Source organism: Anarhichas minor, unplaced genomic scaffold, assembly GCF_050575085.1.
Source record: "Anarhichas minor isolate MPS153535 unplaced genomic scaffold, ASM5057508v1 ptg000043l, whole genome shotgun sequence".
Taxonomy (NCBI): Eukaryota; Metazoa; Chordata; class Actinopteri; order Perciformes; family Anarhichadidae; genus Anarhichas; species Anarhichas minor.
In genome coordinates this window covers 966020-988982 of record NW_027466489.1, presented here as the reverse complement: position 1 = coordinate 988982, position 22963 = coordinate 966020, and the positions used below count along the sequence as shown (strand labels likewise).

Here is a 22963-nt window from a genome sequence, read left to right as displayed (position 1 = left end):
GCACTGAACGTTTGCCTTTAATCCCAGTCAGCTGGGAGAGGAAACATGTCAGTTCAGTGGAACTGACATGTGGGTTGAGAATTCCTTCTGGGATCACTGGGCAGGAGAAGTGGTGGGGTTGGTCCAGAGGGCAGAAAACTGGAATGATTCATTAACATTCCTCCAACTTTAAACAGTCTTATTTTACCGGAACCCCCACCCCATAAACATCAGGTTGAGCACTCAAATATCTATTTGAGTTTATAAACAAAGAACATCTTTGATAGTAGCTAGCTGCCCCACGTGCTCTTACAAATGCTGATCTGAAAATCTGAAATCATGTAGCACTGAAGTATACGCATGATGAAAACTATAAACATTACAAGTACCGTTTGTACGTCTCAAGTCTTTTAGGGCAAGTCACAAGTCTTTTAAGGAAACTGCAAGCACATTTAAAGTTTTTAGGCCTCTATATGCTTATCTATGTTTATAGTTATTTTTACAGAGCTGACACCAAGTCTTTTCATTGCACAGGCCTAAAGCTAAAAAGGGGCACTCAACCAACTTCACTTTGACAAACGGCTGTATAACGTCATCTGTGTCTCTGGAGGGAGTCTGAGAAAATAATCCTGATGATGTCATCACCATTGAGTTGCTTTATGGCTAGCGTAGCATCAAACGTTTTTGGAACTTGACCCAAACTAAGGACATAAAGTTGTTTTCCAACTGTGCCACATACATTAGGATGTCCAGCGTATGAAGCGCAGTACCAAAGGAGTGTCTGCTTGAAGGTACTGTAAGGATTTTTTAAACTGGTTATGAAATGTTCTCAATTTGATACTGATGCCTCTTTATGACCTACTTAAGTAAACGAGAAAATCAGCGAGAAAATTTGACTATTTCTATATAGTTATTCTTAACGCGTGCCATCGGGTCAGGTTCACCAGAAACTCCTTCAGCTTAAGACTCCAGCAGGGCCAATGGCAGCCTGATCTGGGTCGAGACAGACCCAGTCGAGACAGACCCAGATCAGGCGGGAGGTAAGAGATCAGCGCCCGTCAGCAGCGTCTCTTCTTCCGGCCAGAAGCAGAGCTTTGCCTTGCTGCTCCACTGGTGCCCGCTGGAAGCAAACACAGACACCACGCTGCTGGAGACCCAGGCCATATTGCTGGGCCCGCTGAAGGGACTTGAGGCATGCAAGAACCACAATCAGGACTGACCCTCTGCAGCAGTCAAAATAAATAGGTTTTCTAAAGGGAATCTGGTACTTGAAACACTACTTTTGTCCACAGGGACTGCCAAAATCAACACAATATGAAATTGAAGCGCATTGAAGCGTTAGAGCAAAAGTAATAAGATCGACTCTCTTACTCTAATGTCTGTCTGTTCATTATCAAACTACAGCCGGCAGCTTGGAAACAAAAGGCCTGGCTCTTTCTGGAGGGTAAGATAATTCACCTTCCAGCACTGGCAAAGCACACTAATTAACAGGTTATATCTTATTTGTTTAATGCATTAAAAAAAAAGAAGAAAAAAATATATATATCGAAAAATGGCATTTAGCCGTTTATGGGTGGTTATGGAGAGCCGTTTTATTTGTTCTTGCTCTCTAGTCAGGTCAGCTTTTCAGGGAGTCCAAGCCAAGTCTCAAGTCCTCGTTTTTTGTGACTTAAGTGTGACTTAAATGTTTGGATGGAGCTTTAAATGAGTTCATGAACCTTGTCTTTCAGCGGTATGCATGCAATACTGCTTTGAGTGGTCTTGCACAAGGCCTGCAGATGACTCAGAGAGATCACTAACACCAGCTCTTTCAACAAAAAGCTAATAAAAGAAATCCTGCAGTCAGTGACAAACGTCACCAGATATGAGAGGATCAGGAGGAAGATGCTTGTAGCCGGGGCGACCACAAGAACTACTGAGACCATGTTAAGTCAACAGAGATGATTTACTGAACCTGTGGGGCCGTTTTTAATTGGAGCACATAATAATCCGATATTGTAAGAGGAGCAACAACACACACAACAACTTTCAATTAGATCCTCTGTGTAGGGCTGCATAATTCACAATGGTGCACAATTTTATATGGTCACGGTTTCAAGTGCAGACCAAGTAAAGATCCTGAAATTCAAATTTGGATCTCATCGACATCGTCTGCTATCCTGATATAAAAGCAGCGACATGTGCAAATTACGAAGGAGTCATCAGTGTCCAAACACGAGCAGGGAGGCCTGCTGTTACCTCTGCAAGAGATCTGAGCTACTCTTCCCTGCAGTAATTAGACAACATCGGTCTGGCCAGGGACCGAGAGAAACACATTGCATAATACTTCTTCTAGCCTGTGTTAAATCAACAATGATCTGGCTTGTATAAGAACCTCCAAGGTTCTTATCCTGTTGAAGAGATCATAGAGGAAGCAACTAATCACCTAGTAGTGCATCTAAGACAATAAATGGGTCTACTGACAACAACTTCCCCGTTTCCTGCAATACCTTTTCTCTCTCTCAATAGACAGGAATGCAATATATGTGGTCATAGAGGAAGGGACTAAAGAAAAAACTGTTCCTGGTGTTTATCTCAGATGAACCACCCAACTAGTCTGCAGTGTGTCTCTGACAGCAACAGCGGTTTGGGCTGACAACAGACGGGGGTGGCAAGGAGTAAATGCTTAAAGGTTCATGAGGTTTAAATGTTTTTTTTCCCTTAAGATTTTGTAAATGCATACCCACAGTGTTCACCTCCTAAAAAAAATGAACAAAAACGGCCAATTACCAACATTATAATACTAAGTTGCATAGAGCTTGGATATGAATTGTTATTTTTCAGCTTTTATTAAAAAAAGGAATTGAATGCTTTATACATTTTGCAACAATAAACCACTCAGACAAAGTATGTTCTATTAATATGTGAACGTACCACAAACAGAAGCGGGGATGGCGATTAATGATTTAAGGACAATTACTTCATGACACAACCGAAAGAGCTGCCACCATCAGCAACTTCAAATGAGACACCTGGTATGTCAAACCTATGAAATCACAAATAATCTGAAAGAGGATTATTTTAAACAACTAATAAAAAGTGCATTTTGTACCTCACACTGAGTGTGTGTAGGCTTGTGTGTGTGTGTGAGATGACATTTCAAATACTGTCCTCGTGAAATACAAAGCAAGGCTCCTGATGTCTCAGCGTACACACAGCGTGCACACAGACTACATGAGTGAGAGTGTGATTTTGTGGAGGGTGCTTGTGTTTATATTCGGAGGAAATGTTATGCATACCTCAGCAATGACAAAATAAGGCCTTATTCTGGCCTTGAGCCCTTATAGCGTCCACTACGGAGGATTATCTCTGCACAACTGTCTCACTCTCAGACACCGGAGGAGGCGTCCCAAACAAGGAGGAAAAGATGGATGTTTAAACAAGGAAAAAACGGTTTTCTTGTTTGGTTGTAGATATGTTTGACACATCTGTGGCAAGTTCCAGTCTGCAACCCTAACCCTCGACAGATATCAATGGAACAACAATAAAAACAAATATCCTATACCACATACTGATTCTAAGCAGGTATATGTCCTCACACTGGAAAGTGACAAAGTCAAATGCTTGATTTTTGAGTGTGCTCTTGATGTACACAACTGTCCCACAATGCAATGCACAAGGGAATCAGAGGCCCATGTCACAGCTTGAACAGAAGATGAATGGCAAATAGTAGTGAGACGGCTCCAGAAAGACCCGGATAGAATGAAAAAAGAAGAAAACATCTTTGGAGAGACATTTAGCACTTTCTTTGTGGAGCTTAATCAGCAGCAGCGTAAAGTCGCAGCAGACGTTTTGACGTGTCACAGTTGGGAAAACACAGGTTGCGAATAACATAAAACGGCTGTTCTACTCAAGTACACCACGCCAGTGTGACAGCGTGTCATCATGCAAAACACCACAACCCTGAAACTGAAGTAGCTAAAAAATGACTGTGATGTAAATAAAATGTCACCATTATATACTTCAGAATTTACACCTGTTTTTCCTACCGCCTCATGTGAAAATATCCACTGCAACTGCAGCAGTATACTATAAAGATTGGAATACAGTACGCAGTTTTAGTAAGAAATTATGGAATTGGGAAAAACATTTTGCATGAGTGATGGCCCGGTTACATTTACCAGTGACCCAGCATGCATCATACCAGAACCCTGAAACAATTACATGGAAAGCAGCCATCATTAATGTTGTTAATTACACCTGTCTTTGAGGAGTCATAATGTCTGCTTTGAAAAGTTCTATTGACTTGAAGCCCTCTGCAGGTGACATGAGACGCATACAATAAAAACTAAGTGCCCTGTGCTAATACTTGCGACATTCATTTCTAGGATCTTTCTTTGCAAACCTCACTTAAATTCAGTAAATACCTCCCTTCAAGAGCACACGGGCTGTTTCTTATGCCAAAAGAGGCAATGTCAAAACAAGCTAAAATGGTTAAAACTGAAGCATCAGGGCTCACTGGAAATTCTGACTTTTAGTCCCTAATATGGGTAAAGCTCCAAACACTACATTTCCCATAATGCAACCAAAAGCATATTCATCAGATCCTCCGTTCCTGTTAAAGGACACATCTCTCAAACTCCACACCTCCACTTTGTGTCGCAGGCTTTCAGTTATAAATGTTGCAGTCTCCAGGCTGAGATAGTACTGATGGAAACATCAAGCATTGCTTCGTCAAACTTGATGAAGCTCATTCAGAGCCGCAGACATCACACAACGAGTTTAACATGCTGAGTAGTACTCCCCATGATGAGTGTGCTGTCATGCAGTAAAGCAGCTGGTTACTGTCCCTAAAAATGGTGATCTCATATTACATTACAGACTATTTGTCTTCACTGTAACCTCTTCTAGTTATCCTTTACCATATGATCCTATAGTCTCCATCTTTACATCTGGTAGACATCCAGAGGCCTCTCACAGTGACATGAAGGCCCCTTCTGGTCAAGACCAGCTGACATGGTAAAGGACTTACCAACGTGTTGTAGAGACATGCTGTTACAAATACATCTCTTGAACACACAGCTTTAGCCACAATTTCATTTTTGTGTTTATTTGTTGCCCAAATATTGAAAAACACCTCAATTTAAAATGGCAAGTCGAAACTTCTACAAGATATCCTGCCATAATTTAAAGACATTCAGTGCACTGCGCTGGGTCAGATTAAGAACAGGACTTTTACTTCGAGTGAACCGTACCTTTTAATGAGTGTTATAAGTGAGTCGAGGGAAAACAGAGTGTGGGAGGATGGAAGATTAAAAAGGAGACGACGTAATTAGTGAAACCCTTCCTGCATAAGTGAGCCAATAGGCTCATGTTTGTTTTTTGTATGACTAATTTCAGCAGCAAACAGCTTGGATAGTGCATGATGTAAACTCCCTCTAGTCCCATACAGTAAATACAAACGTGCTGTCAAAGTCCAGCTACATCACTATGAGTTAATCTACTTCTAATGGTTTCAGAGCCCTTTTACAGCAGAGACAGACAAACACAATGACTGCACACTGTAGATTGTTATGCTTGTATGACGGTGACTGATGTAGATCATAGTTTGGATGGAAAGAGAGATGTTGGAAAAGTATATGAAACTTATTCCCACCCCTTGGTCCAGGTCTATGGAATACACTTGACAGTTGACAGAAATACACACAGCAACAAAGACTGAGAGCAAAAGGCTCGTCCTCCTTGTTGCTGCAGGAGGCGGAGGTGTCAGTCTGCAGCCGGTGTTTATCGTGGTGACATCGTCTCTAGGGGGTGATGATAACCTGTCCTGGGACACCAGGGAGCCACTGAAGAGCCGAGCGGTGTGGGCACTGCTCAGATCAAAGCGTTCAACTTTCTAAATACGATGCAATCATTATACTCTAGACTCTAGAGACAGCAGATAGCATCCTAAATGCAAAGCCTGAGAATGCGTGTGTGGAATGTTCACTCTCCATCAAGCTTCAAAGTCAAACTGATACAACACTTTGAAGTCAAGCTGCTTGACATCGCAAAGTCCAATGGATTTGACAGATCTTCAGCCAATAAAAAAAAAAAAAAACACAACGTATTTTGGTCATACATACTTTCTTTATCTACTAACCATAATTTACCCACCAAAAGTCCAATAATGTTGCAAGAAAAAAATGCAGTTTTTATATTTTGTACCATAAAATATACCACACAAGCCTTCAATACCCTGATATGCTCTGTTCAATGTCAGGCCAGACCTCGCAACAGAGATATAAACCTCCAGCCTGAGAACAGAGGGTCGTGAGTTCCACTTCCTGTATGGGAGCTAATAATAGCAGGTTCACCCAAAGAGGCATCTCAAGGCTTTTGTTTAAAAAGCAGCTTTTCAAGCGTGTCGTTTTCCAACAAATCAACATCCGAGCTGATTCTCTATCAGCCTCTACCGCCACAAGCGAAGTGTGCACACGCCGCTATAAAGACATGAGTGGATGCATAAGCATGCACGCTCAACATGCACTCACACACCATTATAACATTGTCAACGGCAGTCCCCTGTTTGAAGTCCAGTGGGCAGATACATTGTGGCTGTCACCAAAGGAACACAGCATAACACATTCAGCAGCGTCTCTCTCACAGAGCCAGCAGTATAAACAGACAGCAGTTAGTGTGGTGATGTCAGGCCTCAGGAGGACCAGGGGAGTCAACTGGGTTTCTTACCTCGGAACTTCTTTGGAGGGTTGTTGAGGTCTCCGGCGTCAGGTTGGACGACACAGCGGTCATCCACCAAGCTGTGTATATAAAAACACATAATAATGTTTCAAAAGTCTGGGCATTTTATTTAACCTCTTGTTAACATTCACGTATAAGTCGTTTAATTATGTTAGACACATTAATTATAAAGTAAACTTGTGCAAGTTATGATGTTTTTGTTATTTACTCTTGAGCTGAAACAACTAGTCGACAAAGAAAAGAAAATAATCTTAATCTGTTCATTAGTCATTTTCTTTGGCAATAATGCTAAAGATTGTCAAATGTCTTTCTTTGTATTTCATGATAGTAAACTGAAATTTAAAGATATCACCTTGGCTTTGATTTTGGAAAACTGTGATGTGTGATAGACCAAACAATGAGTCAATAAATGAATATTCAAAAAAGCAGAATATTCATAAATAATTGATTTTTACTGTAGTTGTACCCTAAATGACTCATCTCCGAGTCATTTTTTGATAATAATCCAATGTCAAAAATGTTCTAAAATGTGATTTAACTAACAGCAATATAAAACAAAAAAAGAAATTTAAGAAAGCGGTGATCTCAATATTCAAAAAAGCTTCAAGTATTACTAAAACTACTAAATTAATCAATGATTTGACAAACAAATCAATCAATCAATCAGCCAACATTTTCATCAATGAAGCACCATTGAAAACATTTATGGAGATGTCTTGAGATTGTAATTTGACTTGGGTATATGCGCTACTGTATGCCACTGCATCTTTATAATCCCTGTGGGATTGTGTGCAGACTGGTTTGGGTGTGATCAACATGCAGTAGTAGTGGCCAAAGTATCCCAAGAAAAGCTTCAGCATGTTCCAAACTCGACTCCTCTTTTACCGAGACCTCTTGCATAGCTGCAGAATAAATACTCCATTGATGCGCGACACAATAATGAAATCGTTCCGGATTAGATGACCTGTGGGCAGGCGGGAATGTCTGGTGACAAATTTGACTTTTACTGGCTTAGAATAACACTTGGCTGGACACAGGCCAAATCCCACATCCATTTCAGGCCTTTTCCCGGGGAATGTCTGCAGTTGTCCAAACAGACCTGTCTACTGCTCCGGTCTCTACACCTCAAGGAACAAGGCTGCAGACTTGGATACAAAGTGAGAAAATATAAGAAACCAAACAGCATGTGTGTGTGCAGTCAACCGCATTAGCGGACTATGCACATCATTTTCTAATCCAGCTAGTACTTAACACCAGTCAAACAGGTCCTGTTGCAGGCTACAAAACAGGATTTTTAACATTTGTAACCCCACAGAGATCTCTCTCCAGTTACAAAACAGGAACTTGGAAAGCTGCTCAGCTGGAGAAGTTATAGAGCTTTCTTTCTTCGAGGTGCCACGTGCCCATCAGGACCATCTAAACATACTGTACACATACCCATTCATACACCGCAAGCCTGGGGGAGCAATTTGGGGTTAAGTGTCTTGCCCAAGGACACATCGACATGGACTAGGCGAGCCGGGGATCGAACCGCCGTTCCTCTGACCGAAGGACGACCTTGCTCTACCACTGAGCCCCCTATGTGCACTCGTATGTGTGAGTGTGTGTGTGTACGTGGGAAGCACAGGAACTTGAGAAAGGCCACAATGTCTCTAGTGTCTTTGCTGGAGGTCATTCCATAATTCATGAGCAGAGGGGGGGGGGGTCATGGACACTGAGCTGAGTCCTGATAGAGATGCTAGACACAATATACGGCACCTTAATATAAATATATTGTAGTTTCTACCAGCAATACATTAATGCACACTTTCTCTTACTGCGGTGTTTACATTCACGACAGAAGAGGAAGTGCAACAAGTGCGAGTCTTTATGTTGTATGTTGAGACCAATTAATCAATGCTCTAGTGATCATGTATGTGATCAATATGCGTCGTACATGTAAAAAATCAGAACTGCTTTTATTGTGTTTCAAATATGACGTAGAACTAAAAACAACAACAACAACATTGCTGCGACTGTGTGGGTGATGGAGTGGCTTGTAAAAAGAGGTTAACCATTAGCATTGAGTATTGTACGCAGCACAAATCTGGTATTTTTCCTCCAAATCTGCCCTCCACACCTGTCACACTCTCACACACACACACTTTATCATTAACTGGCCATTTATCACCCCTGTATTTCCTTTTCTCCCAACACTGTCAGTGGCGGGGTCAGCTATTGCCAAAAGCACCACTTCAAAGGCCTCCCACTGTTTCCACAGCTTTCTTCTGAGGGATGAAATGCAAACTTGCATCTATTTATCTCTCCTTAGCTTCTTAATCGCATCGCGTCACTGGCGGTGGGAAGGGATGCCCAAAATACATGCAAACGTTCATCAGGCACACACAATCCAATGAAAATGCCATTTCTGATAGCACCACAATGTAGTCATCGCTAAATCAAACTTTCTAAAAAAAGAAAGAAAGTGAACTTGTGTGACTTCCTTCCTTCCAAATACTGCTCCGCTTGCAGTATAGCAGAAAAGTGTGAGGCGGGCCCACACACACATAATGTTCGACCAGCGAGAATGGACATACCCCAGGGTGCTGATGAAACCGTTGGTGGATCCTTCCGCATACATGGAGCAGATGTCCCCGATGTGTAGGAAGCTGGACATCTTGTCCGACATCTTTGACACACACACAGTGAACAACTGCAGCAGAGGGAAGGAGAACAAATTAGTCACATAGTCCCAATGTCAGACAAGCGCTCATCACAAAAGTCCAAAAAGCAGCAGACGCATCCTTGCTTTGAAATCAGTTAAGATATTACCCGTAATATGTTTGTGATAATGATCTACAATTACATTTATTCAGCTTCAGATTATGCAACACCATCGGTGGATTCTCATAATTACCTGTGACTACAACCAGTTTGCATTTATGAATATCCACACACATCTATGTAGCCACTGAGTTACCAGTGAGGTGGCAGTGCAATATAAAAAAAAAGAAAGGGTTCCCTGAGAGGTTGCGACAAAACACTACTACTACTCTCTACCTGCAAGAATTTGCATAGAAGCTGCAGGAAAATTCTCTGATGCCACCGTTACCAGTTTGTGTTGTGGCTCAGGGCTGGACCGTTAATGAGTAGGAGCTGCAGCTAAACCAGGAAGGTGTGCGCACCTGCAACAGGTCATCGCCGCTGAAGCTGAGATGTGGGCGCTACAGGTCCACGACACTCGGGTTATCCGCTTGTTTCTGAGGCACTGCCTCTCACTGAGGTCGATACAACTATTGGCGGGCGCGTAGTCTGTTGCACGCCTAAAATAACGGCGTAAAAATCACGTAATGGTCAACTATTACACAGAAGTGCACATCATCCTCACAGGCCCGTTGATCGGACCAATAAAACGCACATGAAACTTGAGTAAACGCGTCCAATGGTGGGGCTGTCATTTGATTCGGCATCTGCAATCACACCGTTTCACAGTAATCCGAAATTATCATCGGACTCGTTTCCGTGATTGTTTTTTGGTCCCTGTTTGTGTAAACGACGACATCATGATGAGATGTGAGCATTTTGTTAACCATTTAAGGAGAGCGAACTAAATATGTTGTGCCCCCCCCCCCCCCTCCCCTCCGCTACGAGGGGAGACAGAAAGACAGGATGGTAAACTTTAAACTTTACCTCGGTCGTGGGTGTTCAGCTTTCTCTGGACGACATTGGCTCTCCTCTTCACCGCCGAGCCGAGGGGGAGATCCAGCCTTCTTCCGCAGCTGTAACAATCCAGTTATTTGTGTCAACTCTTTCACCTCCCCGCGGCCGTCGGAGCTCCGGGGCTGTGCTCGCTGAGGCGGGCAGCACACTGGCTCCTCGGCTGAGCTGCCTGGCTCGCTGCCACTTCTTCTTCTGCTGCTCAAACAGCCGGAGCGTCGATAGCCGGGAAATGATGTCCATGTGGTCGCATCTCACCACCAGGGGAAACCACGACGCGTTATCACTCACACCGGGGAGCGTTGGTTTTTACGGTGCGAAAAAAAAAAGTATCTTATTCGATATAAACGTTCAAACACACACCACTAGTTTGGTTTTGTTTTAACAATTACTTGAATGGTATTTTAAGGGAAGTTATTTTATTTACATCAAAATAGGCATATGCTATATTTACAATCCCTCAACATGATTTGCAATGTAACAATATTCTTTTAACAGAAATAAACAAATATTCACTTCGAGCAGGAAAGAGTTACATTGCACGCAGCTGACTGCCCACGTGACTTTGCGGAAGTGAGAGCATCAACAAAATGAGCAGCTCTTGAGCCGCGTCCTGCAAGAATGGTGCGCTGTTTCGCTTTGTTTTTCGTCTTTACTTGTGTGAACAGAGTGTTGTATATTCGGGGTTCATGCGGGGCTCAGCCGGAGCCCACCGTCCCGCAGGGAGCAGCGGGCTGCGGCTGTGGGAACCTGAAGAGAGACGCTGCTCTGGAGCATGTGGAGGACAGGACAGCTTCCGCAGACCCTGATAACAAATACTCAAGAGGCGCTAATGAAAGGTCGCCCGAGGCTCAGGGAGATGAAAAGAAAACGCAGAGTCAGGTAATCCATCACTGCCGTCCGTTTGACTTTGTTGAACAGTTGACAGTAGAGCAGACATGGGACAAAGGTCCCTTCTGGGACTTTTTTGTTCTCAATTAATCACCAGGGGATCCTGAAATGGTGTTCAATATCATTGAAACCTCAACTGAAAGTTAAGGTACGAAGATGGATGATGGTGACACCCTTTTGAGTCTGGGCAACATGACCATCACGATATACAGGTGCTGGTCATATAATTAGAATATCATCAAAAAGTTGATTTATTTCACTAATTCCATTCAAAAAGTGAAACTTGTCTATTATATTCATTCATTACACACAGACTGATATATTTCAAATGTTTATTTCTTTTAATTTTGATGATTATAACTGACAACTAAGGAAAATCCCAAATTCAGTATCTCAGAAAATTAGAATATTGTGAAAAGGTTCAATATTAAAGAGACCCGGTGCCACACTCTAATCAGCTAATTAACTCAAAACACCTGCAAAGGCCTTTAAATGGTCTCTCAGTCTAGTTCTGTAGGCTACACAATCATGGGGAAGACTGCTGACTTGACAGTTGTCCAAAAGACAACCATTGACACTTTGCACAAGGAGGGCAAGACACAAAAGGTCATTGCAAAAGAGGCTGGCTGTTCACAGAGCTCTGTGTCCAAGCACATTAATAGAGAGGCGAAGGGAAGGAAAAGATGTGGTAGAAAAAAGTGTACAAGCAATAGGGATAACCGCACCCTGGAGAGGATTGTGAAACAAAACCGATTCAAAAATGTGGGGGAGATTCAGAAAGAGTGGACTGCAGCTGGAGTCAGTGCTTCAAGAACCACTACGCACAGACGTATGCAAGACATGGGTTTCAGCTGTCGCATTCCTTGTGTCAAGCCACTCTTGAACAACAGACAGCGTCAGAAGCGTCTCGCCTGGGCTAAAGACAAAAAGGACTGGACTGCTGCTGAGTGGTCCAAAGTTATGTTCTCTGATGAAAGTAAATTTTGCATTTCCTTTGGAAATCAGGGTCCCAGAGTCTGGAGGAAGAGAGGAGAGACACACAATCCACGTTGCTTGAGGTCCAGTGTAAAGTTTCCACAGTCAGTGATGGTTTGGGGTGCCATGTCATCTGCTGGTGTTGGTCCACTGTGTTTTCTGAGGTCCAAGGTCAACGCAGCCGTATACTAGGAAGTTTTAGAGCACTTCATGCTTCCTGCTGCTGACCAACTTTATGGAGATGCAGATTTCATTTTCCAACAGGACTTGGCACCTGCACACAGTGCCAAAGCAACCAGTACCTGGTTTAAGGACCATGGTATCCCTGTTCTTAATTGGCCAGCAAACTCGCCTGACCTTAACCCCATAGAAAATCTAGGGGGTATTGTGAAGAGGATGATGCGAAATGCCAGACCCAACAATGCAGAAGAGCTGATGGCCACTATCAGAGCAACCTGGGCTCTCATAACACCTGAGCAGTGCCACGGACTGATCGACTCCATGCCACATTGCTGCAGTAATTCAGGCAAAAGGAGCCCCAACTAAGTATTGAGTGCTGTACATGCTCATACTTTTCATGTTCATACTTTTCAGTTGGCCAAGATTTCTAAAAATCCTTTCTTTGTATTGGTCTTAAGTAATATTCTAATTTTCTGAGATACTGAATTTGGGATTTTCCTTAGTTGTCAATTATAATCATCAAAATTAAAAGAAATAAACATTTGAAATATATCAGTCTGTGTGTAATGAATGAATATAATAGACAAGTTTCACTTTTTGAATGGAATTAGTGAAATAAATCAACTTTTTGATGATATTCTAATTATATGACCAGCACCTGTAATATGAAATAACCACATGATAGAGCATACTGTATTTGTGTGCTCTCCAGTGTGAATTAAATACTTCACAAATAAAAAGTACTGAGTATTTGTGTGTTATTTGTTTATTAAGAACTTAAAATTAACATCAACCGCTTCAGAAAAACAATAATATTACCAGCTAATCACTGACTATGTTTACATGCATTAACACAAATACAGTAGTAGTACAGTCATCACATTGAACCAATAATTATATTTAACTACACTGGTGTATTCCGATAAGCAGAATTCTTATCAAATCAGATTTTCTAAGAAATTTGAGTTGGTATGTGCTTGTTACTATCAATTTAGATGATGCAATTGTGTATGACAATATCTCCACATATGACTTCATCACGATATCATTCTGCTGAAACACGATAATTCATCATATTGAATTAACGCCCAGTCATACTTTCAGACCACAGTAGATAAACAAAACCTGCATTTTCAAATCAAACTTGGAAAAAAAGGATTATCTGATTTCTTTAAATGTTGACATCTTACACATAAGGGACTCTCCAAACAAGTTCCCATTTCCATCAGTCCGACAGCAGGCTGATTCAGTATCACCTGCCCCGCTCAACTGCCCTTAAACAAAGACACTGAAACTGTCAACTGCGCAGTTTTGCACTGCAAATCAGTTGTTCCAACTCTTCTCCACACAACACATTCTCAGCTGCCAAATATGAATATCCCTCTGTAGTTCTTCCTCATTCCAAGTGGGCCACTGGGATGCGGAATAACAACATATTTTGCAGCTGTGACACGGAGAACATCGGTAATAACTGCATGCTTATTTCACGCTACTTAACTTGAATAGGAAGAGTTTAAAATCTGTGGACTTTTCTTTCAAGACTACCATGGTAGTTCTATTTCCTTGCTCTCAGCATGAACTAGAAAAAGGACAATGTGCTTTATGCTACAGTGTCCTTCAACAAGCTCCTTCAATTAGATTGTTTTTTTTGGCTTTGGTCGGAGAAGGTTAAGGTCATAATCTGGTCAAACTTGTGCAAAAAAACCAAGTTTATTTCTTCCATATAGATGGTGCTGATTTCTGGAGGACAGTTCCTGATGGGAACGGACAATCCAGGCATCCCTGCAGATGGTGAGGGGCCTCAGAGGCTGGTGCATGTTGACTCCTTCTACATGGACATCCAGGAAGTCACTAACCAACAGTTCCAGAGCTTTGTAAATGCCACAGCATACATTACTGAGGTATGTATCTCAAGATTAAACCACAAGCTGTATTTTTGAATTCATTACAAATGTATTTAATCAATCAAACCAATTACTATGAAAGCAAATCTGCAGCAGTGTTTATTTCAGTGTCACAAGGTATCATTGCTCTAAACGTTTTTGACCTCATGCTTTCAGGCAGAGACATTTGGAGACTCATTTGTATTCGAGGGGATTTTGAGCGAGAGTGTGAAAAACCAAATCACCCGAGCAGTAAGTATAACAAATCAACTGTCGTCATACCTGTACAACTCACTTCTTTACGCCACACCAGTGTGAAGCATTGTTAGTGTCATGATTATTGGCCTCAGCCTTTTAGAGCCCTGTAGAAACACACACACTTACACATCACACATACCACACACAACCATGAAATTGTTCACAGATTTATTGCTCACTCTTTGGGGCTGCCTTGGACATTTTTACCAACTTGAGGCCAGGGGGAGAAGTTCACATGCCTTTTCTGCTTCCTGCTCTTAGAAGCTGTCTGTCTGTCTGTCTGTCTGTCTGTCTGTCTGTCTGTCTGTCATTTGAATGTTGTTACTTCTTTCCATTTATTTCCAAGCAATAAAACTAATAAAATAGACATTCCTCGGTTGTGATGAAATGGCACATGAGCCGTGTGAGGAGAAGAAAGACGGTGTTTGTGTAATGTGTTTTTTTTTTTTTATTTGAACATCTTTACAGTAATATTTGTGTACTAAGCACAGGAAAACCTGCCAGCCTGCGGTCGCACATTCTTTCATCTTTATACAGACACAGGCCTCCCACAGACAAAAGCCAGACATCAGGGAACTTGGTGCTTCATCTCAGCTGTCATGTGCAGCCTGATCATGTGGCTGAGAAGGCGCTGTGTACCCATTAGTGTGGCAAAACTGGAAACCATTACTATAATTGCAATTCTTTATGCCAAAGACAATTCTGGATGAACCCTGAATTATGTGTGTGAGAGAGAAAATGGAATGAAGAGTATGAAAGAAGCATAATATCAGTCAGTAACCATTGTTTATGTCACTTTGTTTTTAGGTGGCTGCTGCCCCCTGGTGGCTTCCAGTGAAAGGGGCCAACTGGAGACACCCTGATGGTCCAGACTCCAACATCACAAACATGTAGAAAGACACCACATATATGAGAAACTCCCAAATACCCAATTTTACCTGTTTTTTGTATTTATTGTCCCCCTGTTCGATAGTGTTTAAAACCTCATTATAAATAATACTTATATATGTGATATAAAATAATAGTATTCTACACACGTTAAAACACTAAACACTTACCAGTCCTATATTGACAATGAAGACACAAAATATAAATACATACTTGCATATTAATTGACGCACTTAACCTCCTATACATCCAACAGGACAAACTTCCATCCAACACGTATCTGTCAAACTGAAAAACTACAAAATCAAACAAGCAAATATACTAAATAGGCCGCTGATTGGCTCCTGATATGCTCGTACACATGCTTCTGTGCCTGTTTGTGGACTGCAAGTATTCTCAACACCCGCCACTGCAATTTTTACAACATTTGTCTGTGAAACACTGGGAATTTGGCAGTGAAAAGACAAAACCTACTTGATTAGTCTAACTCCCAACTGCTGTAGTCAAAAGGCATTTTTACACAGAACAACTGTAGATTTTGTTCCTCTTTTATTTCATTATGTCAGTTCTTTATTTTGGTAAAGCAAACTGATAAACCAAATACAAGCTCAGTCATTCACTTTCAACCTGTTTTCTGCAGCCTGGACCATCCTGTTCTACATGTGTCCTGGGCGGATGCAGTAGCCTACTGCTCCTGGGCCAACAGGAGACTTCCTACAGAGGCAGAATGGGAGTACGCCTGCAGGGGCGGCCTTAAAGACAGGTACGATATTTACTCATTATGTGACTGTAAAATACGGCAATGTGCTGGGGTTTGTCACATGTCAATTGCCTGACATACTGCCCCTGTATGTAGACGTTACCCCTGGGGAAACAAGTTGAACCCTAAAGGACAACACTACGCCAACCTCTGGCAGGGGGATTTTCCCAACCACAACTCTGCGGAGGACGGATACATCAAAACTTCACCGGTGAGAAAATGAAAGATTAAGAGATGTTGTTGTTATGGGTGTGTTAAAGGTGCATCGTGATTTAGGTTTGAGAGGAATTGGATGACTGTGGTCATGAGCCATTGCCACACTAAATGATTTGTTTTTGTCAGTAAGTTCTTGGAAAGTTCCCTCAGAGTCACATGCTCATTCTGGCAAACACAAATACAGGTGAAGTCGTTTCCCGCCAATGCTTTTGGTCTGTATGACATGGCCGGGAATGCATGGGAATGGACCTCAGACTGGTGGACTGTGCATCACACCACAGATCAACAACACAACCCAGTAAGAACCTCTGAAATACCTCTGAGCTTTTGAGTTGCCCATGTTTAGTTTTTGTCCTGATATCTGATCATTTCTCTCTCTTTCAGACGGGTCCTCCGTCCGGCACAGACAAGGTGAAGAAGGGAGGCTCTTACATGTGCCACAAGGTAAAAAAGACAACCACTATTATGCTCTATAGCTTTATACAAAAAAATCAAGATCAACATCTAAATTATTTAACATGACATTAGAAATTGTCTACTTGCATATTTGACCTGGTAAAATAGCTCACTGGGTGGTTAGTTTTATGGGCAGTGAAGTCTTTTGTGATGTGAGTGGATGAGTGAAAACAAAATAGTTTTGGCTGGTTGTCCAAACCTGTTTCATAGCAAGTATTGGATCCAGTCAACAACAGCTCTGACATCAGCATTTCCAAAGGGAGAAGAGGAGCTCCCTATTGCTCTCTAATTGTTTGATTACAAAGGGGAAATACCGCCTCGCTCTTATTCTCTCTTTTCTTCTGGAATGTGAGAGGGAGGACAACAGTCAGCCAGGCTTAGTGAATGTGCACAAACGGGTGTAGGAGCAGGATGATCAAAGAAGAAATCAGAAATACTGTGCTTGGCTGTATGATTGTTTTCCTTATGTGTTTTTTTTTAAAGTATACTGTCACAAAGCAGTTTCCATTGCTGAGAAAATGAATTCCACAGTAAATGTTTTTGTTTCTCTCCCCCCTCCCTCTCCCCTCCTCCAGTCTTACTGTTACAGATACCGATGTGAAGCCCGTAGCCAGAACACTCCGGACAGCGCAGCCTCTAATCTTGGTTTCCGCTGTGTCTCTCAGGGTCAACAGTGACCTGAACCGGTTGTCTTAAACACAGGGTTCCAGTTGTTCTCTTACACCGGTGTTGGTTGTGGAGTAAACCAAGGACAGGAATTTAATATGTGCCATCTTACTGATGGGGAGTTGAAAATGTCTTCCATTCCAGCAGATATTCCCATAAATGTAAAATTGTATAACTTTTTTTTACCGAAGAAATTAATAGAAAAGGCAGTTTTTTTTTTTTCTTCTACATCTGTTCTTTTTACGCCTTTGAGCACAGGTGGAGAGAGCACTGAATGACTCAGCATCTTGTAAATGTCAAAACAAATCGTTGCAAGCAGTTGTACAAGTTGTCATTATCAACAAAAAGGCTGGCCGAGCTACAGACTAAAAGTCTGTAAACTATACAGCCAATTTAAAATGACACTGTGGATTTGCTAGATTATTGTAAATTATTCAAATTTTTACAATCACTGATAAATCTGTGACAAATGGGATCCTAACCAATCCCATTATTTTTGTCTGTGTGTGTGTGTAATTGTGTGTTCTAATTAGTTAAGTTAGTGATTTCCTGATTTTTCTTTCTTTCAAGATTTTAGTTTTACATTGTGTGTAATGTCTGTGGCCTGAACATGGCTTAATAAAAAGCATTTATTGGCTTAATGTGACTTTTTACACTGAATTTGTGTGTGAAACTTTAGGTTTAGTTAATTGATGCTAAACCTCAAGGTGCTACTTTGCTATTACTCTGTTTTATCATTACTGACCTACAGTATATGACAACCATATAAAGGTTTATTATGTAGCTAAAGTGTAGCATCCACCAGAGGGCAGCACATGCTCTAATATCTATATATCTGTCTGTCTATTGGTCTCCAGAGTGAATGTACAGTATGTGTTTCGTTAGTACGCATATTGAGGAGCTAAGCTGACAGAGTATAAGCTCTGTCAGAAAGGATGATTCAGGGCAGTGAGCACTGTGACGGTGTGAAGCTGATTCAGACAGTTATGAGTTTTAAGTTCTTCAAAGACATGCGATTAAGACTCCAACTAACAACATGTATAACTGGGAAGTTAATAAAGACCAACTGTCTGCAAAAGAACCAAACGGTATTTATTGTAACTTCTTCAGTATACAGATCGCATGTGAAAATAAACTAAGCAATGAGCGAAAAAGTCTAGCAAAATAAGTGAGTAAACGGGGAAAGGGTCAGAAAGTTTCTAATGCACCTTAGTAAAAAGACTCAATGTTTTAGCAAACATTTATATTTCTAGCATTAACATCACATTTATCAGTAAACTACTAATCCTATTCTCTTGCAATTTAAATCAGAAAGTTCAAAGGTATAGTTGATACAACATTACTGCACAATTGCTAATATTCAGTAGACTAACAAGTCTAAACCCCGCTGTCAGCTTTAAACTGAAGTTCATACAAACTCCATTATCTATCAGTGCACAACAGATTAACTGTTTTACAAAACAGAGAAAGAAACACTGATTGCTACTACTGCTGCAAGAAGACCATCGGCCCCTGCTGCTGTATTATTAACCCAAAAGAAAGAGTGTCAAAAATGCACCACGGAAACAACAGCATAGCAACTAAGACAAGCTGGAGGCTAAATACAGCTTCAATCGTAGAAAGTCCAAAACAATTAAAAGATAGAAAGAATCAAACAAAGGCGATACGCTATACTAATAAAAATCCAGTCCTTGATCACTCTGCCTCTAATTAGCAAAGCTAAGAATACAAAAAAAAACATTTGCAACTTCGACTTTTGCACCAAAATGGCAAAAGTGTGTCTTTAGTGCTGCTGGAGAGGCAGCCAGGCCTCCTTACTGAGTCCTCACCACATGTAATAACTGCGTGTGGTGTCAACAGGAGAGGGTTTTCCTTCTGCACTGCAGTCTTTGTCCTTCTCCCCATCAACTTCCCACAGGTTGATGAGTGGGGGGTAAAGCTCGTTCAGGGGGATGGAGGACGTCTTCAGCATGTATTTCTTCAGAGAGTGGTGGTAGTTTTTTCTCTTCCATCTGCGAGCAACGTAGACGCCCACAGTGGCCAGGCTGAGGAAAGCCAGCATTGTCGCCATGACAGCCAGCACAGCCGCACTTGGGTGCTGGTCTGACAGGTCCAGGGCGAAGGTAGCGCCACGTGTTGTCACATTAACGCACGACTTGTGCGTCTGCAGGTGGACGTTGGAGACAGTGAGGCATACCTCATACTCTGTGGCAGGTTGAAGGTGTGTGAGGTTGTACTCATGGACGTCTACGGGGACCCGAGCTGTGTAGGTGATGTGCGGGTTGTCAATCTTCATGGTGGCTGAGGCCCACTTCAGGTTGGAGGACATGACGTTAGAATTGATTTTCCAGGAGACCAGGATGGAGTGCGACTCGGTCTGCTTGACGTAGATTTTCATCACCTCGGCACTGTCGAGCAGCGTGCCGTTCACACGGATGGTGGCGACCCGTGTGTCAGCTCCTTCTGTGTTCTGGGCCACACAGGTGTAACGACCAGAATCCTCCACCTGAACATGAGACAGCCGCAGGGTCCCTTCATTGTTCAAGTGGTGCCGCTCTGAAACAGAGTCCGTTGTGATTTTGCTACCAAGAGGAGTCACCCAGTAGATCTTAGGCTCTGGCTCAGCCATGGCCCTGCAGTCGAGACTGACACTCATGCCCAGCTCGAGGTTCAAGTGGCTCTGGAAGGTGTTGTGGGATATGAGGGGCAGGCATTGCTCCGGGGACTCCAGCAGCCTTATCTCTCGAACCCGCTGGCCTCTGACTTCCGGCGGGGAGGTGCAGAGCATGGCCAGGGGCTCCATGAAGCGTACTGTGGTCCTGTTAGAGCTCATCCACTGAATGACGCAGTCGCAACGCAATGGGTTGCTATGCAGACTGATTTCCCGCAGATTAGGCAACGCCTCCACAGTGTGCTGGTAAAGGGCAGTGAGGGCATTATTGTTGAGCATCAGGCTCTCCAAAGAGGACATGTCCCGAAAAGCCAGCCTATGCACATAAGACAGCTTAGGGTTGTTGGTGGCCTCCAGCTTTGTCAGCTCTGGTAGGTTGTCCAGAGCATAGCGGTCAAATGACACTAGCTCCAACATATTGTTGATGCCCAGCTCCTTCAGACGTAACATGTTCCTGAAATCTCCTTCCTGGATTTTGTGAACTGGATTCTTGTTCAAATCCAAGAATTTCAAATTGGGAACTCTTTGAAGGGCCAGTTGAGGGATTCTGACCAGTTTGTTGTCATAGAAAGAAATGCTTTCAAGGCTATCCAAACCTACAAAAGCATTTGCTGGAACGTCAGTGAGGTCCATGCCAGCCAGGACCAGACTCCTCAGGCTTCCGAGAGGCTTAAAGTTCATGTCTAGGAGGCCAATAACTGGGTTCTCCCCGATCATGAGGATCTCAAGGTTAGGTGTTTCTTCAAACCAGCGGCTGTCTATGACATGGAGCCTGTTGGAGTTCAGATGAAGGCGCAGCAGGCTGCGCATGCCTGCAAATGCCCGAGGGGAGATGGCGCTTATCTGGTTGTGGTTGATGTAAAGCTCTTGGAGATTGGAGAGGTTTCCGAGGCAGTGGTCTGGCAGCTGGCTAATCTGGTTCTCCTCCAGATGCAGGGTGGTCAAGTGGTTCATGCTTGTGAGGCCCACAGCTTCCACAGTGCTGAAATTGTTCTGGGATAGGTCCAACTCTGTCAAGTTGAACAGCGCCTCCAGCTCTCCACTGGTCTGAGAGATGGCGTTACTTTGGAGCAGTAACACCTGAGTATCCGTGGACAGGTTGGTAGGGATGTGCATGAGCCTCAAGTCATTGCAATCCACCGTGGTTGCCTCCTTGTAGGTCGACTGGGGAGTGAACCAAGGGCGGATCTCGCAAACACACAAATGTGGACATTCTTTGCCATATACTGGTGCCAGAAAGGACAGAAAGAATCCCATACACAGCCAGAGTAGAGGAGGCCACGGCTGCGAACTGAGCGCCATCTTGTCTGCTCCTTCAGCTCACACGAAGCTTAGATGATAGGTTCTTGAGAAAGGCTTGGAGGTAACGTTCATGAGCATTAGTCTTCTTCACTGCTTGCTGAATGCTGTAGGCACTTTCCACAGTGGTGATTTCTAATCTAGGAGAAAGTTATTTGCAGAAGCCAGGGCAGAAGATCATCTGGTTCAAACTTGACCTCTGCTGATTGTCTTGTTTGTTCTCACTTCCTCACCTTGAGCCTAAAGAAAGACAGAAAGCAAGTACAATGTTAAAGCCTGTAAATAATAAAGCCTTATTTGATTATCAGTTTGCAAAAACGTGTTGAATAAGATGAACAGAAAAACAGCGGAATAGAGAGCGTGAAAAAGTAAGAGCGACATATTTGGTTACCTTGGAAGGGTAACAAATGAGGCAAGTGGCAGTTTTCCACAGTGCCACCCCGCAGATATTTAGGGGACTAAGTTGACGTGTCCAACAGGACAGAATATATCTGTCAAATTTGTCTTTTTGCCCTGCTCTCGTGTAGACATTCATTCCCTACCTTTTAATGTGCTCACACACAGCCAGACACAGTTTGAAAATAAGAATAAGTTTGAGAAAGAGTTACTTCTGAATCTTGACATACAGCGAAATTGAGTGAGGCCATGCATGCCAAAAAAAATACTTTTAAACCATTATGCCGTTCGCGTGGCCATTCTCTGTATCATGAGTGAACATTTCTGGCACTGTTTCTTCATGTAAAGATAGCTATAATTTGGATATTCCATCACAAAAAATGTCAATGTACCATAGAACACCATGAACTAGCGGATAAAGTGAAGCAAAGTTGTGGACTGTTTTTCTCATTATCTAAGATGATTGGGTTGATATTAGCTCTGCTTCCCTGATGCGTGTTGCGTATCTGTCTCCTCAGAGATTACCAACATGTTTTGCGCTCTTGTGCCCGGTAGATTATCTCCATACCAGCTTGGTACCAGTGATCCTCTTGAACGAGTGTGTGGTGTAGGCACAGCCGGCAGCTCTGGCTGTGAGCCCATTACACAACAGGCTTAATAAACAGGGAGTGTGTGCTCTTCACTGTTAATCACTCACTACTTATGATACAGGCCCATAGGAAGCAGTCACACACATGTGAAATGAATTAAGGGATCGTAATATTTTACGCTTTTATATCATGAGCAATGGTGATGAAGAATCAGCCATCAGTTTCTTTGAACAAACCCATAAATATATCCATGTATATTAAACTCTTATGTGATCAAAAAAAATATGTAATGACTAAACATTCCTGACCGTGCAGGCATGACTTTGTCAGCATGTGTGTGTGCGTGAGTGTGTGTGTGCAAGTGAGTAATTGAGTGATGAGCGAGCTGTCAAAAGTGCCAATTATTAAAATAAACAACCAAAATGAATATTCAGCTTCT

The 22963-nt window shown here is 42.5% G+C and overlaps 3 protein-coding genes across 11 annotated transcripts in view; 1 reads left to right on the top strand and 2 right to left on the bottom strand.

The window, feature by feature from the left end:
• LOC142970547 (inositol 1,4,5-trisphosphate-gated calcium channel ITPR1) overlaps positions 1-10642 on the bottom strand; it is a 65733-nt gene extending 55091 nt beyond the window's left edge. For 5 of the 9 annotated variants that reach the window (XM_076110849.1, XM_076110850.1, XM_076110851.1 and 2 more), the window contains exons 1-3: positions 10369-10623; positions 9276-9391; positions 6688-6758 (exon numbers count right to left, since the gene is read on the bottom strand). In XM_076110849.1, coding sequence (XP_075966964.1) covers positions 6688-6758; positions 9276-9367 — 163 coding nt within the window. In that variant the 5' untranslated portion in view covers positions 9368-9391; positions 10369-10623. Of the gene's footprint in view, positions 1-6687; positions 6759-9275; positions 9392-10368 lie in introns of all 9 variants that reach the window. The other 4 variants (XM_076110856.1, XM_076110855.1, XR_012959282.1 and 1 more) reach the window with 3 other exon arrangements.
• A 282-nt stretch (positions 10643-10924) lies between these two features.
• Positions 10925-18209, top strand: sumf1 (sulfatase modifying factor 1). The gene is made up of 9 exons (XM_076110858.1): positions 10925-11277; positions 14169-14342; positions 14502-14576; positions 15390-15472; positions 16111-16233; positions 16327-16441; positions 16631-16744; positions 16831-16890; positions 17478-18209. Exons 1-9 carry the CDS (start codon positions 11017-11019, stop codon positions 17577-17579), a joined length of 1107 nt encoding a protein of 368 aa, XP_075966973.1. The 5' UTR covers positions 10925-11016; the 3' UTR covers positions 17580-18209.
• Positions 18210-19393: 1184 nt separating this feature from the next.
• Positions 19394-21541, bottom strand: LOC142970511 (leucine-rich repeat neuronal protein 1-like). The gene has a single exon (XM_076110802.1). The coding sequence runs from the start codon at positions 21539-21541 to the stop codon at positions 19394-19396; it is 2148 nt and encodes a 715-aa protein (XP_075966917.1).
• Positions 21542-22963: the final 1422 nt, after the last annotated feature.

What these genes read in the sequence shown, in the direction of transcription:
- sumf1 (XM_076110858.1), top strand. Translation starts at nt 11,017, where the DNA reads ATGGTGCGCTGTTTCGCTTTGTTTTTCGTCTTTACTTGTGTGAACAGA. An exon ending in AAAACCAAATCACCCGAGCA is followed by an intron (nt 14,577 to 15,389) that starts GTAAGTATAACA and finishes CTTTGTTTTTAG; the next exon opens with GTGGCTGCTGCCCCCTGGTG. An exon ending in CAGATCAACAACACAACCCA is followed by an intron (nt 16,745 to 16,830) that starts GTAAGAACCTCT and finishes TCTCTCTTTCAG; the next exon opens with ACGGGTCCTCCGTCCGGCAC.
- LOC142970511 (XM_076110802.1), bottom strand. Translation starts at nt 21,541, where the DNA reads ATGGCGCTCAGTTCGCAGCCGTGGCCTCCTCTACTCTGGCTGTGTATG.